Source organism: Staurois parvus, unplaced genomic scaffold (genome assembly GCF_062004578.1).
Source record: "Staurois parvus isolate SC_StPar_1 unplaced genomic scaffold, SC_StPar_1.0 ptg000091l, whole genome shotgun sequence".
Taxonomy (NCBI): Eukaryota; Metazoa; Chordata; class Amphibia; order Anura; family Ranidae; genus Staurois; species Staurois parvus.
In genome coordinates, this window is record NW_028317887.1 from 2,605,392 (window position 1) to 2,618,561 (window position 13,170).

Here is a 13,170-nt window from a genome sequence, read left to right on the forward strand (position 1 = left end):
TCATAAAAAGTTGTATACATATGTTGACAGTCTAATGGTTTGAAATACTGTATCTGCTTGCCAACTGTCTAACATAGATGTGCGGCGGCAAAGTGGCCTCTCTGCGCTGGATCACGTACCTAGTACACAAACCGCGTGCGTGCGCCGTCCTGGCTGTGCTGTGATTCGTTACAGCACAAGCCTATCAGCAGGTTTTGGCCAATAATTGACTGCCGGAACCCGCTGTTCGGCTCAATGTTCCATAGTAAAAGCAGCTCATATTACACACAGTTAACCCATTGATTGCCCCTAGATGTTAACCCCTTCCCAGCCAGTGTCATTAGTACAGTGACAGTGTATAGTATTAGCACTGTATTAGTGTCACTATTGATGTCAGTGTCAGTCAGTGTTCACAGAACAGAGCTCTGTGATTGTAAACAATACAAAGCTCTGTTCACTGACAGGGGATCCATAGTAAAAGCTACGTATATTACACACAGTTAACCCCTTGATTTCCCCTAGCTGTTAACCCCGTCCCAGCCGGTGTCATTAGTACAGTGACAGTGTATAGTATTAGCACTGTATTAGTGTCACTATTGATGTCAGTGTCAGTCAGTTAGTATACCCCCAACCAGCATCAGCTAGTGTCAGATTGCCCACTATAAGTCGCTGATCGCTGCCATTACTAGTATAAATAAATAAATACATTTTGAAAAAACTCCAGAATATATCCCACAGTTTGTAGGCGCTATACCTTTCATGCAAACCAAATAATATACTCTTATTGGGATTTTTTTTACCAAAGACATGTAGCAGAATACATTAATACATTTTGATCAAAATGTATGAAGAAATTAGATTTTTTTAATTTTTTTATTGGATATGTTTTATAACAGAAAGTAAAAATAATGTTTTTTTTTTTTCTTCAAAACTTTCGGTCTTTTTTATTTATATAATAAAAAAAAGCCCAGTGATGATCAAATACCACCAAAAGAAAGCAATTTTTGTGTGAAAAAAATTATTTAAATGTAATGGGTACAGTGCAATTGCCAGTTACCCCTTGTTCACATATGTGCGGTTTCGCGATTTGCACGGGCATGAGAGCTCATTCATTTGAATGGACTCCCGTGCCCCGGGACACGCAGGGAAGAAGTCTCTGCATTACTTGGGAAATCACATGGGATCCAAGGTTCCCAGTACGGTTGCGATTTCCAGTGCGGGCGGTGTGCTATTAGAATTAATGGCACCTGCCTGTGGGTCCCACATTCCTCTGTGTGGTAGGTGTGGCTGCAGATATTTGTGCAGGTCCCACAGCGGCACCAACCGCACAGATGTGAACCAAGCTTTAATGTAGCGCAGTGCCGAACCGCAAAAAATGGCCTGGTGATGAAGGAGGTAAAACCTTTCAGAGGGCAAGTGGTTGAACAGTAGCCATATATTATTTATGTATAATTTAACATGGCAAACTGTAGCTTGCATTCCAAGCTTTTAGTGTCATGCAATGGGCATGGAAACTGTAATACTGAATGGTGACATAATCTGTAGATACCTCTAAAAGTACAGTTTACATTATATTTATTTGCCACAAAATTTGTGAAAAAAATCCATGCGGTGTTACATATTCTTCATAACTTTAATATGTGTCATAAATAGTAACATTTAAAAGGCCGTAGCCGGGTCCTTAGTGATGACACCTTTAAGGCAGTATTTTTTATTTCTCCCACAAACTATAGGGTACTTCAGCTGAAAGAGTAATGAAGGATTTTTTTCCTATTATAATGCGTTACAGAAATTTAGGTAGCCTGTTCAGATCAATTCTACTTGCCCACAGTCCCATGCAGTAGTTCACAGGTAATTTCACACATTAAACAGCCAGATTTCCTGAACTGGTAGGACTGCAAACAGAATCTAATGGGAAGACAAATGACACTGCCAGGGCATTTTTTCTTTCCAGTGACACCGCTGGAACAGGGACATTTTTTTTTCATGAACAAATACAATGATATTGCTACTACCCATATATCCAGGATTCAGAGAGCTCACGGGTGTCCGATCCATAGTTGCTCAGTTGTATACAATACTTGGTAGAAAAGGATCTGCACAACCGTTGCTCTTCAAATCTTGCATTTTTTAGAAGACCACAGTGTAAGAATTGCAAATGCAAAAAGTTGACACCTTTCAGCCTACACGACTTTAGTTATAACTAATTTTTTCATTCTAGTGATATCACTGATGCAGGGGAATTTGTTTTTCCTCCCATTGACACCACAAATGCAGGAGCATTTTCCCCACTGCCACCATATTTCTCTGCAGGACAATGGGGGAAATTCAATAAAGCTACTGCAACACTTTTCTGCTGTTAATTAATGTTGCGCCAAATTCATGAAGCATCTGTGACACGTTCGGTTTTGCCAGCGACTCGTGTGCCAAATTCAGGTAGTATTAAAATGCAACACTTTTATTTGTAGAGCAATGCCTGCACCAAATTCAAAATTAATCCCAAAAGTTGGTATCTTACAAAAGTGAAGCTAATTAAGACCAACTCTCTTTTGGTGTACAGAGACAGACTCTGGTGTAGACAAATTTTACTTGTGGGTTAAGTTGCCCCCATTTTCTGAGAAACATATTCACCTTATGATTTGTTAGTTTAATATTTCAATATTTTTATTGAGAAACAGGCATATAATAGCATAAAACGAGATGTCAAAAAAAGTCCACCTACATGGTGGAACGATATATAGAATCACAATCACAACACTGATAGGCACACAAAAAAATTGACTAACAATGGCAATAGGAATACACACAGAGAGTGCCATTACCATCAAGACATACAGGTTTCATCAATCAAAATATAGAGACTGAACCGTAGGAATAAAACAAATGTAACAAAAACAATTCAGTGGATAAAGTAGAAAAAGAGAGAAGAAAGAGAGAAAAGAAGGAGGAAACAACTCCTAAGGGAAAGGAGAAAAATGGGGGGGGGGGGGGTCAGCTGTAAGGCTCTCATGATACAGGGATGTAACTAATCCAAGGCTCCCAAGTCCCCTCAAATCTGGACACATCGTCATTGACAATACTTGTAAGTTTATCGTTTACCATTATCCAATTAGGTTTTTGTTTCACCCCGTCTAATGGGATCACAGATTGTTTCCAACTTCTAGCTATGGTAATGCGAGCCGCCAGTAAGAGATATAAAATTAGTTTAGTCGATATGATCTGTTAGTTTTAATAACACTGGCAACAATCCCCATTTTTACCAGCCAGGTCAGTAAATTATTAATCATGAGCAGTATTCTTGTGGGTAGAATTAGGGCAGAATAATAAACAACAGCAGATTTCATCATGTACCTGTCCAGACATCTTGTTTCAAACTATGGGCAGGGGTTTTAATGGGTTTTACAGCTAGCATACAAAGCACTTAGGCTCAGTTCACATTGCTGCGGCCAAGGATTCTTGGGCCAAGCTGAGTTGCTAGCTACCAAGGGGAGGAAGGTCCACCAAAGGACAGGGTAAAATAGGATGAACCCCAGCACTGTGTTTCCTGGCTTTCTTATGTACACATGAAATGTGGTATGATTTAAGTCTCAGAAGTCAAAGGAGTATGCTTACATGTACTTTCGTGGGAATTGGCTTACTACTCATTTGCTTTGACTTGCGATTAACTTTCTTATGCGTTACGTCTGTTTGTTTTGTTAAAGTGTTACTAGTGTTAAAGTGACAATACATTCACTATATCTGGTCTCCTACAATACATAGACCATGGAAATGTGGGCAGCACAGTGGCTAAATGGTTAGCACTTCCGCCTGGAAGTACGAGGGTCATGGGTTTGAATCCCAACCATGGCACCACCTGCCTGGAGTTTGCATGTTCTCCCTGTGCCTGCGTGGGTTTCCTCCTGGTACTCTGGTTTCCTCCCACACTCCAGAGACATGCTGGTAGGTGAATTGGCTCCTGTCTAAATTGTCCCTAGTATGTGTATGTATGAATGTGAGTTAGGGATCTTAGATTGTACACCCCTTGGGGGTTAGGGACTGATGTGAATGTACAATATATATGTAAAGCGCTGCGTAAATTGACAGCGCTATATAAGTACCTGAAATAAATATTTTAGTAAATATAAACTACTTAATACCTTTTCTTTTTAACAGTTAGATCAGTCTTGTGACTATCAGTGTCCAGCAGAGTATTGGTTAAAGCTTGTAGGAGGAGTTTTCATTCTCCCCTGATTGTCCTATGAGGCTGCATAACCCCTGACTCTCTGTCTGGACAGCGCTGATTGGTCCTGTACTGATCACATGCACTCTCCAAAGAAAAAAAACTCTCTAGCCATACACACTAAGCTGAGCATGTGCAGCTTGCCCCCAAGGCTCTGTTCTTTCAGCAGATGGATTGGAGACAGTAAAAGAAGAGGAGGATCAGAGAAGACAGGATCCAACAATCTTTTTACATTAATGCAGAGGATTAACCCGTTAGGTTCCACAGTGAGTAAAACAAGCATGCTTAGTTTACAGCATATACAGACTGATTTTCCTGTTGTGAGTTTAGTAACACTTTAAAGCAGATATTTCTGAACTGCTTTGCATTGCTTTTGAATTTACATTGACTCTTATGGAGAGGAAAAGCTGCTCAGATGCAAACCAATGTCCATGTGTAGTAGACCGACAGGGATCTTTTCTCTAATTAAGATTTTGAAGTTTCTCTTAGCATTATGACTGTTAAAAAGTTCTCCAACCTTTACCATGCTGTGCTGATCTCTAAGCTGGTCCTTTCAAGCTAAATGAGTTTCCTGGTATTATAAAACATCATTTGAAAATGCTAAAATACAGCACTTTGTAGCCCATTCTTTCAGATGGAGTCGAGTATGTGACATTGCTTGCCTTCAGCCACCTTAATGTGATGGAAACTGAGACAGGGATCATTTATAATGACCAGAATAGGCGAGCTACAAGTTGAAATAAAAAAGGTCAACCGTTTCTTTCTTTGTGAGATTCAGACGCTCCGAGAGACTCAAACACGCACATGTTCTCTCAGCATATTGGCTTTCTTTAATTGTCCTCAAAGCACCCACGTAAAGGAGCGAGGTAGAACTTAAAGAGATGTTCATATCAGCACAACGACTCTTGAAAAGCAGTTCTTGTAAGTGAAATAGAATCTCAATTTGATGGACGCATTGAGCCTTGAGCAGTGAAGTCAGTGATATAGGTTGTGGGCACTAATCTTTACTCTTTAAAAATGAAATGGTCTCTCTGGCTTATGAGTAAAATCCTACTATGTAGTAGATGCAGGTTCTAATATATTTCAAGGATTTTCTCGCTTACACTACTTAGATTAAAAAGGGGGAGACAAATACATTCCAATTCTTATCGACAGTTTTGTAATATACAGGTACAAAATCAGTACAACATATCAAACACATACTATGCCATGCAGGATATGACTAATGTTCTATATAGTGATAAGATGGGTTAGCTGAACCTATGGTTCTTAAAGTTGTCAGCACTGTCTGTAATATAGATGAAGAAACACAATGGATTTATTTTTGATAAACAGTATATATTGTACCACAGATATCACAAAGGAAGAAATCAGAAGACTGAACAAGTATATTTCCAAATTTGCTTTTTTAGTTATAATTTTTATTTTAGTTGTCCAAAGAGTGATATATAGGTAGTAAGTTAAAGAACAAGTTCACCTTTTAACAAAAAATAATAAATGCATATTTTTTTGCAGGTAAAAAAAATGCATTTATTTATTTTTGTTTCTGGAGGCTCTAAACCAGGGGTCTCCAAACTTTCAAAACAAAGGGTCAGTTTATTGTTCATCAGACTTGAGGGGGGCCAGATTGTGGCCTGTGAAGGTAGAAAAAGTCTCAGGGCCAACATCAGTAGGAGTAAACAAGGTCTCAGGTGTGGTGTTCAGTTGCATAGGGCCTGTGGTCAGTAGGAGGAGTAGGGTCCTATCATTGCTATCACTGGAAGGAATATTGGCACATCATTGATGTTAGTGAATGGAATAGGGCCCTATCATTGATATTAGTGGGAAGAATAGTGTTCCATTGCTGGTGTCAGTTGGGGGAATTATGCCCCACTTTTGGTGTCAGTGTTAGGAATAGTGCCCCAAGGGCCGGTTAAAGGCTATCAAAGGGCCACAGTTTGGAGAGTCCTGCTCTAAAGCATTGCACCGGCGATCAATAGATCACTGGTGCCATGCAGGTCTCCCTCTGACCTGTCACTGTATCTGCTTACATGTGCATCCCATACGGGCAAGAAGTTATCTACTGTCAGGAAGGCTCAAAGAACTATCATGGCGCTCCACAGCGCAAGCAGAACATAGCTGATTGGAGGGATTAGCAGGGTGCTGTACCTAGCTATGTGAAAGTATTATAGTGTCCTGCCTCAGTACACCTATCAAGAGTCCTCAGCCATGATGTAAGCCGTGGGCTGGTTCTTGAGAGTGGGTTATGCATAAAAATGTCTGGATATTAGTCTGGAGGAGTGGGAGTTGTCAGGCAAACTGTAGTTTCATGCAGACCTCCCTAGGTAATGTCCACATGTTTTGAGCCTCTGTGTCTGGAAGAACTGATATCCAGTGAATGAAAGGGGCAGGTCAGGGACAATAAGGTTGGGCAGGAAAGGGTTAGAAGATGCTGTATATCCAACTGCCAGGAAATGAAGCGGGCTCATTTCCAACTTCCTCTGGCTTCTAATGCACAGCTTCTCATAGTGTGCAGTAAAATCAGAGTAAGCATTTCAGCAGTGGAGAGGAGCCTGAAGGTAAGAAAGCAGTTTTGCTTTAAGTGGTAATTGTAAGTGTTAAGGATACATTTAAGGTGAGATTAAGGGTTATGTGCACGGGCAGCATAGTGGCTTAGTGGTTAGCCATATATCACTGGGGTCTTTGGGTCAAATCCTGACCAGGAGACCATCTGCATGGAGCTTACATGTTCTTCCTGTGCTTGTATGGGTCTCCAGTTTCCTCCCTCAAAAACATGCTAGTAAATTAATTGGCTCTTTGTAAATTATCCCTACTAAATGTCAGGAGCGCGTAATGTTCCTGTTCCATGGCAGCTTCTGGTCTCATTCCAGCATCCCGGTTTTGGCTGAGCTGCACTGCCCCTGTCTGACTTTTCACCTGCAGGGCAACTGATGTAGACACAGCCTCGGGATGGGGACTAAACTTGTTTTAAACCTGCCAAGCCCTTAGTATCATGCTTGTGACATTGTTTGCAACACGTGCTTCAAGCACCATGTTTACCTGCCTTGTACCCATACCTTGACCTTTACCTTCACCCGTTCCTTGCCCTGCCAGCTAGTTTGAATTTTCTTGTTATCAACCTTGGATTGGTCTTTAGACTACTCTCTGAACTCAGCCTGCCTTTTAATCACGGGTTTGACCCTGACTACTCTATCTGAATGTGTCTATCCAGGAGCCAGACTGCAATTGGACCTCTCTGCCAGTTTGCCAGCCGCAAGTACCTGTTTGCTATGCTTAGTTTGCACCTGCCGCAGCATGGTAGCAAGGAACTATAGCATTGTGTATAAAACGTGGGGGCAACTGAGAACTGGTAGGCCTGCTTGGCTTATGGGAAAGGGGGCTGCTATAGGTGAAGGACACAGAGCCAACTATAGTGCCTGAACATCAGCGCTAGGGGTGGAGGGGAAACTATAAAATAAATAGGGACCTTAGGTTCTAAGCTCCTTGGAGGCAGGTACTGATTTGAATGCACACTATGTAAAGCACTGCAGCTATATACTGTAAATATCCATTATAAAATAAATGATAGAATCCAGTTGTGTGCTGCATTTTGGGGTTAGATTAGGGTGAAGTGTTGTAAGGAGCTCAATATTAGGATTAAAAGCTCCATACTGAAGACTATTATGCCAACTCCACAGTAGCAAAAACCATGTATCCCCACGCCCCCCCCCGACTTCTCCATCAAGATCAACAACAATACCATCGTTCCCACCCCTCATGCCAGGGTACTAGGTGTAATCCTAGACTCCAATCTGTCCTTTCAACCTCCGGTCCAATCACTAACAAACTCATGTAGACTTCACCTACGCAACATCTCCAAGATACGACCGTTCCTAACCTCGGAAACCACTAAGCAACTCATCCATTCCCTTATCATATCACGCCTTGACTACTGTAACTCCCTCCTCACTGGCCTACCTCACAGCAGGCTATCCCCACTCCAGTCCATTATGAATGCTGCTGCCAGACTCATTCACCTCACTAACCACTCTGTGTCTGCCACCCCTATCTGCCAATCCCTCCACTGGCTTCCAATTGCCCAGCGGATAAAATTCAAAACACTAACACTGACGTACAAAGCTGTTCATAACACTTGCCCTAACTATATCACCGACCTTGTCTCTAAATACCACCCAAACCGTACTCTCCGCTCCTCGCAAGACCTCCTACTCTCTAGCTCCCTTGTCTCCTCCCATGCTCGTCTCCAGGATTTCTCACGGGCTTCACCCATCCTCTGGAACTCCCTACCTCAAGCTATCAGGCTATCGCCTTCCCTGCTTACTTTTAGTCGCACTCTGAAAACTCAAGCTCCAAGGAGCAGGGCCCTCTAATCCCTCTTGTATTGAACTGTATTGTTACTGTACTGTCTCCCTCCATAATGTAAAGCACTGAGCAAACTGTCCGCGCTATATAAGTCCTGTAGAATAATAATAATCATATTCAATACAAGTTTTGCGTCTTGAGAGGTCCAAAGTCACTTATTGCGTTTCACTCTACAGCTAAAGTGGTATGAGATTCATCATGGACAGTGCAATGGCTAATACGTTTCTCTTGGATATTTCTTATATTCTGCCCAGCAAAGTTAGCAACCCCTTCAGAATAAATTCTGAAAAATAAGGGTTGTGTTGCTAGGGGTGTGGTTGCCACCATCCCTACTATCTTTACGAAATTCCTTAAAGGAATTTTGAAGGCAACCAGTACACATATTTGTGAAGTTAACATATATCAATTATTCTTTATTATTTCTCTTTATATTAAGAATTTAATAAACAAACATTTGTTATTTTGTGCAAACAACATTCATTTTGGAGCTCAAAAGAAGGCAACAAAGCTTCTGACGTATTGCAGCATATACAAAGTGGTATCCCCAACTGCTAATTTTCAAATCCTACAACCAGAGTATCTTGCGTTTCGAAAATTTTCAACCTAGTCTCTTCCTCAGGGATATATTACCACTATGGTATACCTCAGGGATAAAAATTACTTAACCACTTCAAGTCCGGACACTTTCACCCCTTACTGTCCAGGCCAATTTTCAGCTTTCAGTGCTATCACAATTTGAATGACAGTTGCACGGTCATGCAACACTGTACCCATATGAATTTTGTAGCATTTTTTTGAGACAGATAAAACTTTATTTTGGTAGTATTTATTCACCACTGGGATTTTTATTTTTTTTCTATGTAAATGAAAAATCCAAACATTTAAAAAAAAAGTGTTTTTTTTTATAACATTTTGCAAAGAAATAATCTTTCTTCATAAATCTTGTCCAAAATTTATTTGGTTATCTTTTTAGTAAAAAACAAACAAAAACAAATTAATTATAACCAAAAATTATAATTTTTCTCATTTTTGTTTACATTTTTATTTTTTTTATATTATTATTTATGTTTTGTTTTTTTAACATACTGTCACCCTAGCAGTACAGTGTACTACTTGTGGGGGTGATGAAGATTTTTTCTTATTTTTACACTGATTGCTTTTACACCCATAAAGCCTGTAAAAGCAATTATTTCTCCTTCTCTCTGGCTGCATTCTTGCAGCCATTGAGAACTACTGTGAGGGTTGTGATTGGTCACAGCTTGTCACATGGTACAAGGCTGTTGTGAATAGCCTTGTAGAATGTGATATCTGTGATCATTCACAGATTTCACACGTAGTAAGCAATGATGTCAGGAAGTGACATCTTGCTTACTACTATTCATGTGATCACTGATTGGCCAATCAGTGATCATGTGACTGGGGCCTCACACAGAGATCCCGTACAGCGATCGGTGTTCAGACACAGCTGGCACCAGATCGCGGTGCGCGCGCTCCCAGGGAGTGCACACAGCTTGAAAATGCGAGCGCCATTTATGAACGGCAACCCGCTCCTGCACTGCTTCTGTCCGGCCGTTTATGTACATGGGCTGGACGGGAAGTGGACGGGAAGTTCCATAACACAAAAGTTGTACCAACACTTTACGAGTCCTTTACACCATATGCATTGAATTGTGCTGGGCAGTTTACCCAATGCAGTCCAAATGCATTGACAAGGCAACTTGCCTTATGTCCAACTAGTTCTGTTCACACCCTGCATAATAAATTATTCCATGCTGCGTTTTTTTCAATGCATTACTATGCATTGCAACATGCTCCAGGGCATAAAGATAAATTAAATGTCATTTTGTGATATTTCAATAAAGTTATAAGAAAAGAAAAAAGTAACAACGTGATGTGTCATTACAATGCATCATGTTGCTCCTTCACAGTGCTCACCAGCAACCGCTCAGTAATGCATGCTGCTGGTATGAATGGGCTCTGTGAGCAACCTACAAACTTAATATCCCTGCAAATCAGAAATGACACAACCTGATGTGGCATCTATTGTAAGAACAGACATCATACAAGTGAAAGTACTGTACACAGCATGCTGTTGGGATTATAAATGTCTTTCTGCCCGATGCTTGCCTAATGATATGGCAGCCAGCAGAGAGGAATAAAGCAGTGGTTATGAAGTTATCTGAATATGTGAGCACTCATTTCCGATACACAAATAACCATAGCAATTTTATCCTAAATCTTGCCTGGAAGAGAACTAATCTGGACAGTTAGGGCTCGTTCACACGTGACTTTATTTCTAAGTCTTGCCAAACGCCCCTATAGCCTTTGACAGGCGTTAGACAGGCATTTGTGAAGCATTTTTAACGCTCCCAAAATGCCCTATGCGCGGTTTTGAGGCAGTTCATTTGCCAAACATTAAAAGCGCACCACAAACTCCTATAATGAAGTTTAAATGGTATTAATACTCCACAAACGCCTCGCAACCGCACCGCTAATGCCAGGCTTTTACGGAGCTGCACCATAGACTTGAATGGGAGGCTTGAACTCCTCCTGACTCGACCAGTGGCGTCAGTTTTGCCGCGACGTGACGCTAACGCTTCCGTGTGAACAGCATTGTGTGCTGCCATGTGCAGAATTTTCAGAGGCGTTTGAGAAGCGTTAAAAACGCTTCCCAAACACCTGTCTGACGCCTACTGGCAAAGCTAGTGTGAATGTAGCCTTAAACAGATATTAACAAAAAACATGACAAATGTACAATTTATATATGTAAAGCGCCGCGTTAATTGACGGCGCTATATAAACACCTGTAATACAAATTAAAAAATAAATACATAAATGAGTGGAGCCTGGACTTGATATCAGGGGCTGAGTCACAGAGATAAGATGGTGGGTGTTCTACTCCTCAATCTACCCAACACTTGAATGCCGGTTCACAGTGGTCTGACCTTTTAAAAATCAAGATATTCTGTTGTTTGGTAACATTGAAAACTGTTTTTCAGAACAACGCTTACAAGTACACATACTACGCACATCTATTGAATAGCAATAAAAATTGTGATTTGCTGCCACCACCGCTGCTATTACAAGAATACAAATTTTATATGGGACACACTTTTTTTTTTACTCCGATTCATCTTTGGAAATTTTGGCCAGCACCAGCTTTTATAAATGTGCCTTTATTCGCCTTCACCTGCCTAATAAAGTGAGGACCTTTGACGCACACTGTGCTTGCTGAATGTTCCTTTCTCCTAATAGGCAATCTGATGCTGGAGATGAATCTTTATAGATCAGTTAAGTTCCTTGCTCACTCCTGGGGACGATTTATTTGAATGCACTCCAGTTTCCTAGCCACACAAGTATTTTACATGTCCACTCTTCGGCAAGGCTTCCTCTGTCTTTGTGACTCATCTGATATTGAGGATTGGAAGAGCATGTGGAGTGTGTGTGCATTGTGCAGTACATGTGATTGCCACAATTTATCATGAAAGGAGATTAAAGCTCTATGCCTCGACTCTGTCTGGCTGAAACAATCTGCACAGGACACGCAGCACCTCAGCAGCAGTTAGCAAAGTGCTGCAGCCAGCGTGGTGAGCAGTAAGAGGAAATAGATACAGAACAGACAATTCTCAATGCACAGGTTCCCTTCAGACATTTGCATGCTGTTTGACAGTGTGACTTCTGGAGCACTGCTTCTGGTATCCCCATCATCCATTGACAAGAGGACGGGAAAACGTAAGTTAGCGTTGTCTAAATCCTTGAATTAGGAGCATAAGAGGAAAAAGAGAGGGGTGGGGGGCTGACAAGCAATTTTTCTTGGTATAGAGGGTGCAGACATAAAATAATGGGCGATTATAATCTCAATTCAAGCAGCAAGTGCTTTCAAGGAGTATCTTTAAAACAAACAGATCAGGTTTTGCACCAGTCATATAGGAGAATGATTACGATCCTATGAGGATCCTCTGCTTTTTAAAACCTTAAAGTGGCAACTCTCTTGTATTCACAGAGCAGAAGGGAAATGGATCTGATTGTAATTTAGATGCTGTAAATGTTTGTAAGACTGTAGCTGGTTTAAAATGCAACTGATACCTCTGGTAAGCAATGATATAAGTACAGTTTTGATATACTTGTTAGAAAAGTAAGGCAATAGGAAGGAGGTATAATATTGATGGCAGAGGTACCATAATTCATATAGTCTCAGCATGATGTGAAATGTGTTACAATTACTTTACAAGGGGTGGTAAAAGAGAATTCTTTGCATCAAACAATATGTTGATTATTGTAAATTAGATTTTAAAATGTAATCGATATTGATGTTTTAATGGATTATAATCTTAAAGCGATAGTAAAGTTTTGAATAAGAAAAAGAAAACTTTCCCTTTGCAAGTTAAGAGCAAAATGTGCTAGTATGCATCGCATATTATGAAATACTTACCTTAACCACTTGCCTACCGGGCACTTATACCCCCTTCGTGCCCAGGCCAATCTTCAGCTTTCAGTACTGTTGCACTTTAAACGACAATTGCGCAGTCATGCAACACTGTACCCATATGAAAATGTTATCATTTTTTTTCACACAAATAGAGCTTTCTTTTGGTTGTATTTACTCGCCA

The 13,170-nt window shown here is 40.7% G+C and overlaps 1 protein-coding gene across 3 annotated transcripts in view; it reads left to right on the forward strand.

The window, feature by feature from the left end:
* Positions 1-13,170, forward strand: part of ARHGAP24 (Rho GTPase activating protein 24) — a 1,010,562-nt gene that overhangs the window by 321,841 nt on the left and 675,551 nt on the right. Inside the window, exon 1 of one of the 3 annotated variants that reach the window (XM_089670542.1) lies at positions 12,038-12,292. The exons of the other annotated variants lie outside the window; for them this stretch is intronic. Coding sequence (XP_089526668.1) covers positions 12,190-12,292 — 103 coding nt within the window. The 5' untranslated portion in view covers positions 12,038-12,189. Of the gene's footprint in view, positions 1-12,037; positions 12,293-13,170 lie in introns of those variants that run through there. 3 annotated transcript variants of the gene reach the window in all.